At 26.3% G+C, this 15,462-nt stretch overlaps 6 protein-coding genes across 9 annotated transcripts; 3 read left to right on the top strand and 3 right to left on the bottom strand.

The window, feature by feature from the left end:
- The first annotated feature begins 196 nt into the window (after positions 1–196).
- Positions 197–2,968, top strand: LOC106788422 (dual specificity mitogen-activated protein kinase kinase 6). Its single transcript, XM_014751659.1, has 7 exons — positions 197–302; positions 514–706; positions 796–961; positions 1,132–1,368; positions 1,793–1,972; positions 2,063–2,280; positions 2,372–2,968. Exons 2-7 carry the CDS (start codon positions 642–644, stop codon positions 2,514–2,516), a joined length of 1,011 nt encoding a protein of 336 aa, XP_014607145.1. The 5' UTR covers positions 197–302; positions 514–641; the 3' UTR covers positions 2,517–2,968.
- Positions 2,969–3,289: 321 nt separating this feature from the next.
- LOC106788425 (phosphomannomutase) lies at positions 3,290–5,017 on the bottom strand. The gene is made up of 5 exons (XM_014751665.1): positions 4,926–5,017; positions 4,596–4,677; positions 4,256–4,450; positions 3,921–4,188; positions 3,290–3,833 (listed from the first exon to the last, which is right to left on the bottom strand). Exons 2-5 carry the CDS (start codon positions 4,653–4,655, stop codon positions 3,589–3,591), a joined length of 768 nt encoding a protein of 255 aa, XP_014607151.1. The 5' UTR covers positions 4,656–4,677; positions 4,926–5,017; the 3' UTR covers positions 3,290–3,588.
- A 128-nt stretch (positions 5,018–5,145) lies between these two features.
- LOC106788423 (beta-1,3-galactosyltransferase 6) lies at positions 5,146–7,424 on the top strand. 2 transcript variants are annotated; one of them, XM_014751662.1, is made up of 3 exons: positions 5,146–5,228; positions 5,803–6,721; positions 6,796–7,424. In XM_014751662.1, the coding sequence occupies exons 2-3, from the start codon at positions 5,997–5,999 to the stop codon at positions 7,079–7,081; spliced, it is 1,011 nt and encodes a 336-aa protein (XP_014607148.1). In that variant the 5' UTR covers positions 5,146–5,228; positions 5,803–5,996; the 3' UTR covers positions 7,082–7,424. The 2 variants fall into 2 exon arrangements, with proteins under 2 accessions (XP_014607148.1, XP_014607146.1); XM_014751660.1 differs by lacking the exon at positions 5,146–5,228 and adding an exon at positions 5,426–5,517.
- An 873-nt stretch (positions 7,425–8,297) lies between these two features.
- On the bottom strand, positions 8,298–9,981 carry LOC106788458 (inhibitor of growth protein 5). Its single transcript, XM_014751728.1, has 4 exons — positions 9,372–9,981; positions 8,791–9,243; positions 8,530–8,708; positions 8,298–8,430 (listed from the first exon to the last, which is right to left on the bottom strand). Exons 1-4 carry the CDS (start codon positions 9,406–9,408, stop codon positions 8,329–8,331), a joined length of 771 nt encoding a protein of 256 aa, XP_014607214.1. The 5' UTR covers positions 9,409–9,981; the 3' UTR covers positions 8,298–8,328.
- Positions 9,982–10,539: 558 nt separating this feature from the next.
- On the top strand, positions 10,540–12,478 carry LOC106788405 (synaptobrevin homolog YKT6). Of its 3 annotated transcripts, none has more exons than XM_014751610.1 (4): positions 10,540–10,802; positions 11,207–11,402; positions 11,491–11,762; positions 11,878–12,476. In XM_014751610.1, the coding sequence occupies exons 2-4, from the start codon at positions 11,213–11,215 to the stop codon at positions 12,016–12,018; spliced, it is 603 nt and encodes a 200-aa protein (XP_014607096.1). In that variant the 5' UTR covers positions 10,540–10,802; positions 11,207–11,212; the 3' UTR covers positions 12,019–12,476. The 3 variants fall into 3 exon arrangements, with proteins under 3 accessions (XP_014607096.1, XP_014607097.1, XP_014607098.1); XM_014751611.1 differs by having other exon boundaries at positions 10,549–10,675; positions 11,878–12,478; XM_014751612.1 differs by lacking the exon at positions 10,540–10,802 and adding an exon at positions 10,990–11,008 and having other exon boundaries at positions 11,878–12,478.
- A 680-nt stretch (positions 12,479–13,158) lies between these two features.
- LOC106788442 (NADH dehydrogenase [ubiquinone] 1 alpha subcomplex subunit 10, mitochondrial) lies at positions 13,159–15,387 on the bottom strand. Its single transcript, XM_014751698.1, has 4 exons — positions 15,020–15,387; positions 14,164–14,802; positions 13,648–14,043; positions 13,159–13,441 (listed from the first exon to the last, which is right to left on the bottom strand). The coding sequence occupies exons 1-4, from the start codon at positions 15,080–15,082 to the stop codon at positions 13,322–13,324; spliced, it is 1,218 nt and encodes a 405-aa protein (XP_014607184.1). The 5' UTR covers positions 15,083–15,387; the 3' UTR covers positions 13,159–13,321.
- Between the last annotated feature and the right edge of the window lie 75 nt (positions 15,388–15,462).

Here is a 15,462-nt window from a genome sequence, read left to right as displayed (position 1 = left end):
AAGTTGGTAATGGTTGTTTGTATTTCCATTTAAAAAAATACGTCAGTAATATGCAATTGTACAAAATTTGTATAATATTATTTGATAGGGAATTTATGTGATTAGTAATCTTTCGTGAGTAATCTAATCAAAATAATGTAAAACGTAATATATTGGTAAAAAGTCAAAGGTCAATTATCGTAAGTAATTATTATTATGGTAGCACTGATCTGTGTGAATATCTTCAGTCTGTCATTTAAGTTTGTGAAAAACTTCATATTTGGGCAAAGGGGTTCTGGAATTTTTATCGTTACCCCGCTTAGGTAACGTAATGTTTCTTCTCTAGGTAGAATTAACAATGGATTATGCTCTATTGATCGAAGTAATAAAAAAATCATACTATTCTGCAATTGTCTAGTTTCACCAATGCATTAAGATGATATTTTGTATGAGGAATAACCTAACGTCATGTCTATATTACAAATGATGCTTCTATATAAATTTTTAATATTATTTCTCTTTTTATTTTTACAGATAATTTATATGTTAGATATACAAATTAATGTGTTCTAATGAAAATAAACATGAATTTTACTTATTTGTAAAACTCATTTAAATTCATTGATATACAAAAGCATTTCTTCAGCGTAAATTTAAATATCATGGCTTTTAGAAAAGGAAAGCGAAACTTAAAATTGCAAGTTTCTGATGAAGCTCTTACTCCAGTGTATGTAGTAATATTACTAGAAACTAAATGATATTTATAGTAAACAAACAAAAAATATCAATTTATATAGAATTTATGTTTTATTATAGGACACCTCCAAGAAACTTAGATAAAAGAACTACGATAACTATAGGTGAGAAAACATTTGTCGTTGAGGCTGATGATTTAGAAACATTGTGTATACTTGGACGTGGAGCGTATGGTGTAGTCGATAAAATGCGACATAAACAAAGTGGTACCATTATGGCAGTTAAGGTAAAGGATAATTAATAACTTATTTTCATTGATATATTTTTCTCTCTCTCCACTAAATAAGTTTTTATATTATATGATAAATAATTTAAGATAATTTATATACATTTATATATATATATATATGTGTATATATATATATATGTGTGTATATATATATATATATCATACAGAGGATAACTGCCACGGTCAACACTCAAGAACAGAAACGTTTAGTTATGGATTTGGATATTTCTATGCGTAGTTCAGCGTGTCCGTATACTGTACAATTCTATGGAGCATTGTTTAGAGAAGGCGATGTTTGGATTTGTATGGAGGTGATGGATATGAGTCTTGATAAATTTTACACTAAAATCTACAAACATGGACATTCAATTCCAGAAGATATCTTAGGAAAAGTGGCATTCGCTGTAAGGATTACAATTTCTTTAATTATTTAATCGAATGCATTTTTTACACAGTTCTTTCTATTTGTATATGTATCAAATTAATAACTTTTTAAAGAGAGTGTTAAATTGAAAATTAGTTTTGGTATGTTTGTTTTGAAACTTTTAATACTTATCAATAGGAGCTAGATATGGTATATGCAGTTTATAGCCAGTTGTTGTTAAGACAGTGCTCTCATTCACACATCCACTTCCATTGCTCCTTTTCTTAAACCTGATGTACACTGACGCTGTAATAGGATGAGCTGGCTGAGTTAATGAAACTGGATAAAGGCATGAATGAACGGGTAAAGGGATGCATTGGTGTAACCTTTACTCATTGTTAACATCACAATTGTATGCAAATTTATTGATTAAATCATTTCATCATTACCTTTTATATTTACAGGTAGTAAGCGCATTACATTACCTCTATTCACAATTAAGAGTTATACACAGAGATGTAAAGCCCAGTAATATTTTAATTAATCGAGAAGGGGAAGTTAAAATCTGTGATTTTGGAATTTCTGGTTACCTTGTCGATTCCGTTGCTAAAACTATAGATGCTGGCTGTAAACCATACATGGCTGTATGTTTCCATCTGTTATATTATTTCTATTTTATTCTTATTTAATATATTTTTTTGTACAATATATTCTTTATCATTATCTTTTTTTAGCCAGAAAGGATAGATCCGTCAGGAAACCCTTCACAGTACGACATCAGATCTGATGTCTGGTCTCTAGGAATTTCTCTTGTCGAATTAGCTACTGGGAAATTTCCTTACGAGTCCTGGGGAACACCATTCGAACAATTGAAACAAGTTGTTAAAGACGAAGCACCAAAATTACCTTCTGGCAAGTTTTCATCTAGTTTTGAGGAATTTATTAACAAATGGTAATTTAAAATAAACCTGATTACAATTATGATTCATTCAAAATCTATGCTACACCAATATACAAAATTTATTCAAACAATAACTTTTTAGCTTAATGAAGGATTACACTGCTCGTCCAAATTACAGTCAACTTCTGGAGCTTAGCTTTATTAAAGAACATGCAAAAAAAAATACTGACGTTGCTGAGTTTGTCGGACAAATTTTAGATATACCCGATCTTGAGCAGCTTGCATAGTATAAGAATTACTTATATAGAGTTTATATTGTAACTCTAATGTACATTTGTTCTTCACAATGAAGTCATTTAATTTTATTTTTTGTTGCGTCCCATTATATGAGTCAAATTATTCAAATTATCCAATTTGATTTTAAAGTAAAAAAGTAGAAAAATACAATTTCTAATTATTGAATCATTCTCTGTATACTGATTATACATTTATCGATCCATATTAAATTATACAGTAGTGGATCAAGACATGTAAATATTAACAAATATTTTCTACATAGTCTGATAATACAAATTTACAACCTTATATCAACATTGTTTTCCGCATAATTAATGGTAAATTATATTCAACCGTAATATATTCGTTTTCTAAAGCAATCTGAAATTCGTTGTACCTTCGTGACGTACATTCAACCTCTAAATAATTAATAGTACTTTGACTATAATAAAGTCGCTTGATAGAAAGAAAAAAGAAAACTCTTAGTAAATTCGTCTTCATAAATCTTTAATAGATGAACATCGTATGAATTATTTAAATTATTTCAAACGATAATTCTTAATTATAAAATACTTATTAGAATGATAAAATCAAATATATTTTTTTTTTATACATACTACATAAATAATTGTAAAATCATTAGATTTTCAATAAAATATATATATAACAGGCATACACACATAATTAGGTCGTAAATGAAAAGTTTTATTATTAAAATATAATCATTCTTACTTAATGAACTTTGTATGTAAAACATAAATTGTTAAAATTTTCAAACAAGTACATAAATTGTATATATTTATATTTTAATACAATTTGGTGTATATACACAATATAGAAGATATGTTTTATTTAAAATGTGTGAAATGTATAATGACAATGAATAAGTTTTTTATTTATTATCTAATTCCTTTTTAAAAAATAAATTAGAAAGAAAAGTTTTATATATGAAATATATTGAAAAAAATCTACATCTTTAAAATATTAATATTTTCTTTATATCGAAAATTTGATTTGAACATTTACAACAGAAATTTATATCAACATATGTACAATTTAACTTAGGACATTATTAACGTATTGTTACTTGTTCTCTTTTTTCTTATTTTCTTTAACAAAAGTCAAAAGAATATTTAGTTGATTAATTGTATCCTCTGGGCCAGTTACACGATGTCCAATGGTTAAGTCACTTTCATAAATTTCATGATCATTGCCACCGAGAGCTGTTTTATCACCAAAAAAGTGTATTTCTTCGTAGCCTTGTATGTGCCTTAAACAATATGTTTTATCCCAACCAATAGGAAAGACATCAAAAGAGATTTGTCCACCTTTTAGATTGAAAAGTAATGTATTATATAATAAATATTTTATATTAAATAAAAAATACCTAACATAATACATTAAGAATAACTTGCCTATGCTATACGTCAAAGCCAAGTTAGGAAACTCTTTTTTAAGTGCTTGTATGAACTTTTGGCGCACATGATTTTCTATGTCGTATTCATGAAATTGATTTCGCTCTTCATTTGTACAATTACGTCCTACTGGTGCAATGTTGAGCATACCAGTTCTAAATTCTATGAAAGTTCCACGTTTAAACGGTAATTTCAATTCGGATATATATTTTAAAGTGAAATTGATTAAATCTTGTAGCAAATCTTCTCCGATTATACTTTGAATAGTCTATAGGAAGATATTAAAATATCAATATAATATATAGTTGTTAACAAATAAATAATTAATGGAATACCTGCGATGGTAATAATTTGCTATCCTTATAAGCAACAAGTCCATTTTCAGCAAATATATATTTATATTTATCAAATATATTTTCACTACCAAGTTGTTCCTTGATTTTTTCCAAATCCGATCCGCTGACTATGGCAATATCAAATTCTTTTTTCAATACATTCAAGAGAAATTTTTCAACATTACTTTTTATTGGCTAGAAATAAAACATAAGCATATATTATTTATTAGAAATAAAGGAACGAAGAACAAAACAAAATGAAAGAAATATTTTTAATAATAAACAACAATACGAGGAATATTAGAAATACAATTGTCATGTAATATTATTAATATCATACTTGTCTTGGTTCAGTTAGTGTGCCATCTATATCAAATAAACAAATGATTTTTTTTGACATCTTAATAGTTTCTTCCAATAATCTGAAACATGTGTCGTGTACATGTACAAAAAATAATAATAATAAAAAGCAAAGAAAACAAATGTGATGTACAAGTAAACATTTATAAAGCGCACACGCGCGCGAATATTAGAAATGGGTAAAACATAAAGCAGAAAATGCAAAAATAACAATTATATTACAATATTAGTACAGTTAAGACAGACAAATCAATTTGTATTACCAATAATATAAATATTCCAATAAATAATATCGAAAATAAGATTTTACCGTATCCTCTACAAATAGTTCACGTCACGCTTGAAGCTCAAATCGAAATTGTTTGAAATGTTTCTTTGAAGATTTATGAGAATTTCTTTGGGTTATTTGTATTAATCTAATCACGTAATGGCGATAACATGTAGACCAATAAACTTCTTAATTTATTATCTCTTAATTTTTAAAAATATCGTAATAAAAACTTGTTTAAAGAATGTCAGTACATATGTATGGAAAGAAAAGTGTCCATGTTTTCACGTCTTTATTATATCATCACATGTTACAACATATTTCCAAAGTAGGAATTTACATGAGGTATGCATGAATATACATGAAGTTACATTTCATGAATTTCTACCAACGAAAAATGGAGTGTCATTTTTAAAAATTTACATTTAAATTAATCTAGTTTTTTAACACAACCCAGATGCATAAACTATATAATTTCATATAATTTTAGAAATAATTAATTATTCTTCGAAAATATATATTAATTTATGTGTTAATTTAAAAAATAAGAATGTGATGCTTTTGTAAGATAAGTTTGATAGTAAGGAAAAAACCTTTAATTAGAATACCTTTGAGAGGGAAGAGAAAGAAGAAGGTATAATAAGATATTTTTTAATCAAATAAAAAAATTAACGCCAATTCAAGTTTTATTTTTAAGTTTTTTTTATTGATTATTTAAATCCAATTGTTGTTCCAACAAGTTAAAATATAATAGTATATTTCACTATAATTTAATAAATATATTAACACCGCAATAATTAACAGTCAAATTGTTAAAAGTAACAAGCAACCACGCATAAATGTTAATTTATTTATTTATTTTTATTGACTTTTACAATCAGGTTACAGGAGGATATGAGATCTTTTTTTATTTTTATAGTATCTACTCGGATCGCTTGATGTCGCCACATTCGTGATAAACGTACTGCCGTCTGGAAAGTCGACCTGAAGTTTTGAATTATACTGTCAAAAAGATAAAGTAAAATGTAAAATTTGATGTTTCTTCTGCTAAAATAATTTTTATCATAAAAAAATGAGAGAAAATATGTTATTGATCTCACGTGTTATTTTTAAATGAAACGCATGTCGTCTTTTCGTCGCAATGTAAAAAATAAGTTCATAACAATGTTAACTAAAAAGTATCATTTAAGAATCAATATTCCTATATTACTTGTCACACTTTCATTTCTTTTTTTAATTGTACATTATTTATCATCTGCAAAGTGTTCATCCAACGATAAGATGATACAAGAAAAATCGAAATTTAAATTAATAATATTAATATTAACGAGTCCAGAAAATTTGGAGCAAAGGGATACTATTAGAAAAACGTGGCTTTCTGAGAAGCATGCATCAGTTAAGCATCTTTTTGCAACTGGAATATATGATATTTTACCGGAACAAAAAAATACTTTACTCTCCGAGAAACATAAATTTAATGATTTACTTTTGTTACCAAAGCTGCAAGATTCTTATGGCACGTTAACGAAGAAACTTCTTTACTCTCTAAAAGATATTAATAAGGATTACGATTTTGATTATTTACTTAAATGTGATGACGACACGTATGTTATTGTACATAAAATATTAAGGGAATTGGATAAATGGCAAAACAAAGGTACAAAGAGAGAATTGTATTGGGGCTTCTTCAATGGTAAAGCACAAGTTAAAAGAAGTGGACCGTGGAGAGAAATGGATTGGATTTTATGCGATTATTATTTGCCATATGCATTAGGCGGTGGATATCTCTTGTCGTACAATCTTATTCAGTTTATTGTTAATAATATGGAAATTCTTAAGTAAATATTTCATGAAAATGAAATATATTAGAGTACTACTAGAATAAAATATATATTATTATACTTTTTTTCAGGCTATACAATTCAGAAGATGTGTCTGTTGGATTATGGCTTGCACCATTAGCAAATATAGAAAGAAAGCATGATGTACGCTTTGATACAGAATATAGATCTCGTGGCTGTTCTAATCAATATATAGTTACGCATAAGCAAACTATACGAAATATGAGAAACATGTATGAGTATTATCAAGCTTCTGGAGCACTTTGTCCTAAAGAAATTAGAAATCGTATGAGTTATAGATATAATTGGACTGTTCCACCAAGCCAATGTTGTACTAGACAAACAGGAATTCCTTAATATAATAGTCCTATTAATATTCTTATTGCCCTATTAAGAGTTCTAGTCTTATAAAGCTATCTCTTTTACCTTTATTTTATTAATAATACACTATATACATATTATACAAAACAAAATCAACACGGTATGCGATGTTAACAATGTGTTATAAGATATGTAATTTAATACTTGATTAAAGTTTGAGACATATATTATTAGTATTTTTTAATACAATTCAGCTACTGTTATAGCAGAGAGTTGTATCTGTATATAGTTACTGTAAATACTTTGTAATAGAGAATTAGTAATTGACAATTTCTATTTATATGCGTGTAAGTGAAATATATTTTCGATACTTGCACTACTTATTTTTATTTATTTACTTGACACTACTTGTGCCATACATGCAATCTATAAAATATGAGAAACAATAGCTATATCATCATTTGTACGTACATATCAATTTCTCGGCTATATTTTTATCTTTTAATGAATATTACCTCATTTGAAATATTTTACAAAAATGGAGAGGATAAACGAATCAAAATCCTTATTTTTGCAAATCAAATATATATATAATATATTTCTTTTTTTTTTTAATACATATATATATATTGTTTTTTAATTTACTTAACAAAAAATTGTTTCTAATTAATTTCATTTACATTTATAAAATATAAAAATTGTATCTACCAAGATATAGAATATAACTTTTAATATCGTATCATAAAAAAACATTTTCATTATAAGCAAATCACAGTTGTTCAAAAAACGGCCGAAGACAAAGATGTATAATGTATAAGAATTATAGATATATATATATATATATATATCATATTCTTAGATATAAATTTATAATTACTTTCATAAACTATAGATTATAAAACAAAATAAGATAATAAAATTATGGCCGGATCTCAAACTTTCATTTTCTGCGATATATTGCATTTGAGCTCTGTGTTTTCATTACATTCAAAATTAATGAGTCGTTAGAGATTTTCTTAAATTATTTAAACTCTTCTATTTTATTATCTGAAAAAAAGAAAAATACCTAGTTTACTATCTCAGAATCATTCATCAATTTTGAATGCAATAAAAATGCAGGACTTTGCACATTATTTTTATACAAATTTCCTATTTTTTTTTATATATATAATTCTGAATTCATTTTTAATCACGATGTTATTAACTAATTTTAGAACTGATGTACGACTGGCGATGTTCTTCCTTTCTTTTGAAGTATTCAGAGAACTATAGTTCTTTACTATTTATTTCTTTTTCCTATCTTGTGAACATTTAGGGCAATACCATTTTCCTTTTGGTTTAGTAGTCAAACCAACACAGGCAAAATGAAACCATTCAATAGGACACTACAAAATAAATAAAATATAATTTATTAAATAATCGAAAGATAAGACAGAAGCAAAGGCTACTGCTTATTATTAATATTAGGATAGATTTTAACTTACATCTGGATTGTCACAGCCTATCATTTCTCCATATGATACTTGATGACATAAACAATAAGTCGGTTCATTTGGATCAACGGGCATATCCAAAACATCTGCAGAATGGCCAAGTGTATTAGAATCTACTTGAGCACCAGTTCCAACAACTCCACCTGAAGAAGCCGAAGCAACCGAGCCACCTAATAAAAAATGATGTATGAATATAAAAATCAAATATAACATTATATACATATAGACAATATATAAATACATTAAACATACCCTTCTTTTGTTTTTTCCTAGCACTTTTAGATTCATCTTCGCTACTAGCACCCGCAGTACCCTTCTTTCGTTTCTCTTTCTCTTTTAATTTTTTCCTTCCTTTTTTAGTAGAAGTACTCTCTTCCTGAGCTCTACTATTATTTAGTGCTTTATCCTGTATCTCTGCTTCAAACCTTGCAAGATCAGAATCTAATCTACGAATATGTTTATCCACAAGTTCATACGTCTGAATTGCTAATTGAACCTTATCATCGCCATATTCTTTAGCTTTATTAAATAAACTTTGAATATGAGATAATTGTTCTTTTTGCTTTTCTGTTGATTCCTTTTTTATATTCTTTAAATAATCATCTGCCAATTTATCTATCTCTTTCATAAGTCCTTGGGCTCTTGCATCCAAATCTCGCATCAATGTAAAATTTCTTTGTAATTCAATTGGTAAATGTTCTAAACCTATAGAATAAATACCGTTATTAAAATTTAAACTACTTTGTACTTTTATGTGTATATAAAAACACAAATATATTTATATATACATATCTTTTAATAATTATTTACTTAAATATTTCTCTGATACTTACTGTCCAAATAATGTTCCAAATAAAGTGCAGTAGTCATGTTTGTTTTCACGAATTAACAATACAATGTTTTTTCTTAATTAAAGGTTAATATAAACAAATTTGGGGATAATGTTTTCACATAAAATTTATGAAAAGAAATATTATAAAATCTTCACACAAGTGAATTATGTATTCGCTGTTGCGTGAATCTACAAAGCGATGTACAATCAATGTTGTCAGAAGTGAGGACCTTTCCCCACTATTTGCGATTGACTTTTCTTTCAAAAAATGTTTTTATAATTCCTTTTTAATTTTGTTTTGCTTGAATTAATTTAAGGGTCAATATAATAATTAAAATATAATATTAAATATGTTTAGTCTGTAAACCTATAAAATTTCCAATATTTTACAGGTCCTGTAAAGCTTGACTCGTGTGAAAAGGTATTAGTTTTCTAATATTAAACAAACAAATTTACATTTATAACACAAATTCTTGCAATCAACATGTGTATTATTCACTATACAATTATAGTGAAACTAAAGATAACAACCTTATTACCGAAAACATTTGTCAATAAAACGTATTTATGTGGGAATATGTGTTAAATTTTTTTTTTCTTAGATATTGTTAAAAAAATGTGATATTTGGAAAAAAATTAATAATGCATAAATATAAACTAACTTATATACTCTGATGTGTAAAATATGGTTCTGTAATATAATGTGAAAATGAATCAATTAAAATTAAGCGGTGAGGATTTTTGTTACCAAGTAGCAATTTTTCTCAGCAGTGAATAGGGAGATTTCAAGTTTTAATTTGGCAACATTGTCACAATATTATTGCACAATACTAACTATGGAACGTGTGAAACTATGGCGCGAATTTTTAAAAAGTACACTCATCACTTATATCATAACATTTTTCAATATTATGAGATCAATACAAATTTATGTACATATAATTTATATAAGACGTATTCAAAGATAATTTTAATAATACTCTATATCTTATGTTTCCAAATTGAATTACGTCATACATCAAATATATCGATATTACATCGTTCTTTATGAGAAAATAATCGATAGAATAATACAAATCTATAATTTATATTAACTGTTAATCAAAACATGATAAATAAAATGAATAAAAAATTAATAATGTTTTAAAATGAAACAAATATAAAAAAGAAAATGAGATATTCATTTGGGAACCACTGTCGAGGATATAAGATGGCTGCCTCCATTATTCGTCAGCCTAGAATAGATGAACACGTAGCTGATAATAATGGTTCATCCATGGTTCATCAATAAAGATTTAGACAAAAGTAATTGTTATTAATACGACTACTATTTGATACAAATATTGCATGATTGATATTAAGAAGCCTTTGACACTAATATATATGTATATACACGCGTATACATATATATAGAAAAGTTCTTTTATTTAAGGTATGTCAATGACATAATTCTACATTATTTTTTATTTATAAGAAAAGTTGAAATATATGATAAAAAAGTAAGGAATGATATTGTCTTTATATTTTTTCTTTTATTTATTTTTTATAGTATGTAAAATGTACATGATATTATTTACTCAAATTTTCTTAAATGTATTGATTAACAGCAAATTAAATTTCTTGTCATGCTAATAACAGGTTAGTAAAATAGAGTATATCTTAAATATGTCTCTCTCATTAGTTGAATAAATAATTATCTTATAACATAGTTTTTAACACTAATGTGTAATCAAATTTTAATTAAAATAAAGTTATTTTCTATTAATAAAACTATATATATTTATATATGTGAATTAAAAAGAATTTGAAAATTATATAAAATATAAAATATTTCAGTTTAAAATGGTCAAGTTATATGCATTGACAATTTTATACAAAAATCCAACCTCAGCCATTACGTTAAAGGCTGCTTATGATGTCGAATCATTTTCATTCTTCCAAAGAGGTAGTATAAAGGAATTTATGGGTTTTGTCAGCAAGACTATCGTCGAACGGACTCAAGTAAGTGCCAGGCAGAGCGTCAAAGAAGGAGGTAATAAATTAAAATCACAATTTTATTTGATTTATATTCTTTACTTATTAAATTTGTTTAATTCTCAATGGAAATGATTTTTTAACAGAATACATGTGCCATGTTTATGTTCGTGCGGATAACTTAGCAGGAGTTCTTATCTCGGATCATGAATATCCTAGAAGAGTTTCGCATACCTTGATTACTAAAGTTTTAGATGAGTTCTCTGTTAAATATCCACCTATGACGTGGCCAACATTAAAAGAAGTTACTACTGATTTTGCTCAAATTAATATTTATTTAGCAAAATATCAGAATCCTAACGAAGCGGATTCGCTTACAAAGATGCAAAATGATTTAGATGAAACCAAAATTATCTTAGTAAGTAAATTAAATATTAAAATTCTATCTTATGAGACAAAGCGCAAAATAATATGTTATTGTTATACAGATGTTATTTTCCTTTTATTAATCTATTGTGATTTTTTGTTTTCAGCATAATACACTTGAGGCTGTGCTCCAAAGAGGTGAAAAACTAGATGATCTAGTTTCTAAATCAGAAGGACTTAGTGCTCAATCAAAAGCATTTTATAAAACAGCAAGGAAAACAAATTCTTGTTGCAGTTTAGCCCCATAAAAAAACTCCTTTTAATGATATTTACTGATTATATTTTCTTGAATGTAGCTATTAAATTAGCCATTTTCCACCTTTAAAAAGAAGAAGAAAAAGGGAAAAAGAAGAAGAATCACTTTGAATTATGAAATCTAAATTTCGGAAGTTTAAATTAGAAAAAAAAAAACAGAAAAAGACCACTGCCGGTTGTATTAAATGATATGAAATAACTAAAGTATTTTTTCTGAATTTATTTACTTTTTTTATTTTTTTTAGTATAAACCGGTCCAATGTATTTGCTATTTAGAGTTCATTTGCCTTTTAAGAATTTTATCAAATAATTGATCCTTATTATATTTATTTGAGTTTAAACTTACCACTACATTCCGCGATACACCGTATATTTTATATATAAAATTTTTAATATTAACTTTTAGATTAACAAAACCGGAATAACATATAGAATAACAAATAAATATTATTATATGGTCACTGTTTGAGCAAAATCTATTTGATATGTACCTGTTTATATATTCTGATTTTAATTAATGTTTTTCATTAAAAAACGAAATTATTAATATACTCTATATTATATATAATAATAATTATAAATGTTTGAATGTGTACGTTATGTATAAATATGCATAGAATAGTGCAAATATGTTAATATTTTTCATATGAGAGTTATTGCTGATAAAATAATTCGCGTCTTATGATTATGACAGCAACAAAAAATATTACTGCACAATTAAAGGTACAATTTTTTGTTCATGTATATGTGAATGTACGATTTATTTGTATTACAGATATTCAATGGAATTTTATGAGCAATATATATGTACAGAAAAAGATAGAGAGGAAGAGAGAGAGAGAAAGATGAAGAAATTCATTTATTTTATATGCGTGTATGTATGTATGCATGCATGCATGCATATGTAATGTAATAAGAATAAATTGTAATAACATCATATAATTTTACAATACATATTTTTATATTTAACATACATACTTATGTATGTTATATATAAATATACATAAGAATATTTATATGTTTGTAAATATATATAAATTATAATAACTCTCTCTTTCTCTCTCTTTTTCTCTCTGGCTAAAATAAAAATTATAATAATTGCAATCAAGTATTATTTAAACGCAAGGACAAAGTATAAGTTTGTAGATATTTATTTTCATATTTAAGCTCATATTCAAGCTCATTTTATAGATCACTAACTATTTCATTCGGTTTTTTACTACAAACAATTGACATAGGTATATATCTAATTTAAAATAATTATTTTCATTTATATGTCTACACTTATTTAGCCACTTACAGATCCTTATTGGATATCACAACAGGTATATAAGGAGCACATTCAAAGTTGGTCTTCCATAAAACTTTGTCACCCATACTAGGATTATATCCTTCTGCATATTCACCACCAGGGGACTACAAAAAAAGAAATAATTTAATCATTATAAAAAAATTATATTTTTACAAAAAAAGAGTTAAGAAGTGTTATGCAACGAAATGAATAATTTTCTACATTAAAATGTCGTACAAGTTAGTAAAATTATTATCTTTTATATAATTTGATTATGATATAACATTTTGAAAAATATTTATTAGATAGATGTAATAAGTTATATATTTACCGAGTCTATTAAATCATTTAGTCTTTCTACATCTTCACCCTCAAAAAACATTTCGGGAAATTCATTAAGTGATCGTGCAGATTCTGCTAAGATATAAGGTCTGTTGACATGATCATAAAACAGTCTTTTCTCTTCCAAATCAGCTAGATTTAAAAACAGCCAATCTTTTTCTCTGTCTGGATTTTTGACATCAAACCCGAAATCTATCTTTTCTATATCGTCAACTACATCATCAATATTACCACCATTTGTCCAATCATACATTAATAAATATGAATGATCAGAGATATTTGGTAAATATTGTTCTTTATATGTAGTTTCTATATCGGTAAGATATTTTGTTGTTAAAACTTCTGAATTTACTTCGTAAGGTAAAGCTCTTTTCTGTATTTTTTCCTTTATAATATCAAGGTAAATTTAATTATAAGACATATTAGTATTTTATAAAAAAATATATCTAATACTGAATTAGAAGTTAAATAAATTATTTAAATATATAAATGATAATATATTTACCTTAACAACATCGACTGGAATGTCCAAATAAATAACCAAATTAGGTTTCTTACAGGTGTCAATAGTTGACTCTACAACCTTTTTGTAGCAACGACGACATTCACGATTAATATATCCCGATTTGTACATAGCTTCCATAAATACAAAATCAGAATATACACAACGATTAAGCACTACCCCTTCTCCGGTTGATAGCAAATGTAACAATGATTCTAAATAAGCATTTAATTTTAATAAATAATAGGTAATTTGAAATGCTGCTATATTAGGGTGCTTTGGATTAGTTAAAAAGGTTTTCTCATCAATGAATCTTAATCTTTTTGGTAATTGCGGATTGTACGATCTCAAATCAAAACCATAAGCATTTTTATATATTAAATCAAATGACGGAGCTGGCATATATCCCATCTCAAGCTCTTTTGCTAATTCTCTAGCAAATTTATCTTTTCCAGCAGCAATAGGCCCTTCGACAACAATAATTTTACTGTTTTCATCGTATCTTTCTATAGTGGGCTCAAATAAGTGAAAGGGTGTATATCTTTTCTTTCGATAGGGAAAATGTGGTGGTCGAATACGTTGGATTCGATTAAGTTTTCCACTAATATGTGCTACCTGTACCCCATTAATGGTTTTTGGTATCTATGATTAAAATCATTAATTATTAGGTCACAATCATTGAGAATATATAGTTCGGTTAGAATAAAACAAGCAATATGAATACAATTTCAATTCTAAGTATAACAATTTCTAAATATGGTCATTGAGAAAAATACAATCATCTCTAACATACATATATGTATATTATACTATTCTATTCTAATAGATAAAAAAATGAATATCTTTTAAAGAGACTAACCTTATATAATCGATTAAATAAACCACTTAACGAATGTTTACCAATGCATGCACGCAAAGCCATTGTTTAAATGTATGGTAATAGAATAATACAATAGTAAATAATTGTATTTTAGATACACAAAGAGTAATCAAACATTTTCTCTCATTTAATTCTTTTTAAACAGTACACCAGATCAACCATACGTTCTTCTTTATGACATTAACTTGATCGAAGGAAGACCTCAATAAGTAGCGCTATTATAAAATCGTATTTACGATAAATCAAGTCACAATAATAAACATATTCTTTAAGTTTTATATTATTAAATAATCCTAATCGAGAGAAAACGATGTGACTATTGTCACAGATCATAAATTAAATATGTCCAAAATAATAACATATTATTCAAAAGAATTTAAATGTTGCGCTTAAATTTTATTTTATATAAAATATTGCAGATG

The sequence above is a fragment of the Polistes canadensis genome, unplaced genomic scaffold, assembly GCF_001313835.1.
Source record: "Polistes canadensis isolate GaletaPanama2010 unplaced genomic scaffold, ASM131383v1 scaffold_139, whole genome shotgun sequence".
Taxonomy (NCBI): Eukaryota; Metazoa; Arthropoda; class Insecta; order Hymenoptera; family Vespidae; genus Polistes; species Polistes canadensis.
This window is presented reverse-complemented; position numbering and strand designations above follow the sequence as displayed.

What these genes read in the sequence shown, in the direction of transcription:
- LOC106788425 (XM_014751665.1), bottom strand. Translation starts at nt 4,655, where the DNA reads ATGTCAAAAAAAATCATTTGTTTATTTGATATAGATGGCACACTAACT. An exon ending in CACTAACTGAACCAAGACAA is followed by an intron (nt 4,451 to 4,595) that starts GTATGATATTAA and finishes TTTTATTTCTAG; the next exon opens with CCAATAAAAAGTAATGTTGA. An exon ending in GGCTTTGACGTATAGCATAG is followed by an intron (nt 3,834 to 3,920) that starts GCAAGTTATTCT and finishes TCAATCTAAAAG; the next exon opens with GTGGACAAATCTCTTTTGAT.
- LOC106788405 (XM_014751611.1), top strand. Translation starts at nt 11,213, where the DNA reads ATGGTCAAGTTATATGCATTGACAATTTTATACAAAAATCCAACCTCA. An exon ending in GCAGAGCGTCAAAGAAGGAG is followed by an intron (nt 11,403 to 11,490) that starts GTAATAAATTAA and finishes ATTTTTTAACAG; the next exon opens with AATACATGTGCCATGTTTAT. An exon ending in ATGAAACCAAAATTATCTTA is followed by an intron (nt 11,763 to 11,877) that starts GTAAGTAAATTA and finishes TTTTGTTTTCAG; the next exon opens with CATAATACACTTGAGGCTGT.
- LOC106788442 (XM_014751698.1), bottom strand. Translation starts at nt 15,082, where the DNA reads ATGGCTTTGCGTGCATGCATTGGTAAACATTCGTTAAGTGGTTTATTT. An exon ending in TTCCAGTCGATGTTGTTAAG is followed by an intron (nt 14,044 to 14,163) that starts GTAAATATATTA and finishes GATATTATAAAG; the next exon opens with GAAAAAATACAGAAAAGAGC. An exon ending in TAAATGATTTAATAGACTCG is followed by an intron (nt 13,442 to 13,647) that starts GTAAATATATAA and finishes CTTTTTTTGTAG; the next exon opens with TCCCCTGGTGGTGAATATGC.
- LOC106788423 (XM_014751662.1), top strand. Translation starts at nt 5,997, where the DNA reads ATGAAACGCATGTCGTCTTTTCGTCGCAATGTAAAAAATAAGTTCATA. An exon ending in AATAATATGGAAATTCTTAA is followed by an intron (nt 6,722 to 6,795) that starts GTAAATATTTCA and finishes ACTTTTTTTCAG; the next exon opens with GCTATACAATTCAGAAGATG.
- LOC106788422 (XM_014751659.1), top strand. Translation starts at nt 642, where the DNA reads ATGGCTTTTAGAAAAGGAAAGCGAAACTTAAAATTGCAAGTTTCTGAT. An exon ending in GCTGTAAACCATACATGGCT is followed by an intron (nt 1,973 to 2,062) that starts GTATGTTTCCAT and finishes ATCTTTTTTTAG; the next exon opens with CCAGAAAGGATAGATCCGTC. An exon ending in GAGGAATTTATTAACAAATG is followed by an intron (nt 2,281 to 2,371) that starts GTAATTTAAAAT and finishes ATAACTTTTTAG; the next exon opens with CTTAATGAAGGATTACACTG.
- LOC106788458 (XM_014751728.1), bottom strand. Translation starts at nt 9,408, where the DNA reads ATGACTACTGCACTTTATTTGGAACATTATTTGGACA. An exon ending in TTTGGAACATTATTTGGACA is followed by an intron (nt 9,244 to 9,371) that starts GTAAGTATCAGA and finishes TTTATTCTATAG; the next exon opens with GTTTAGAACATTTACCAATT. An exon ending in TAGGAAAAAACAAAAGAAGG is followed by an intron (nt 8,709 to 8,790) that starts GTATGTTTAATG and finishes ATTTTTTATTAG; the next exon opens with GTGGCTCGGTTGCTTCGGCT.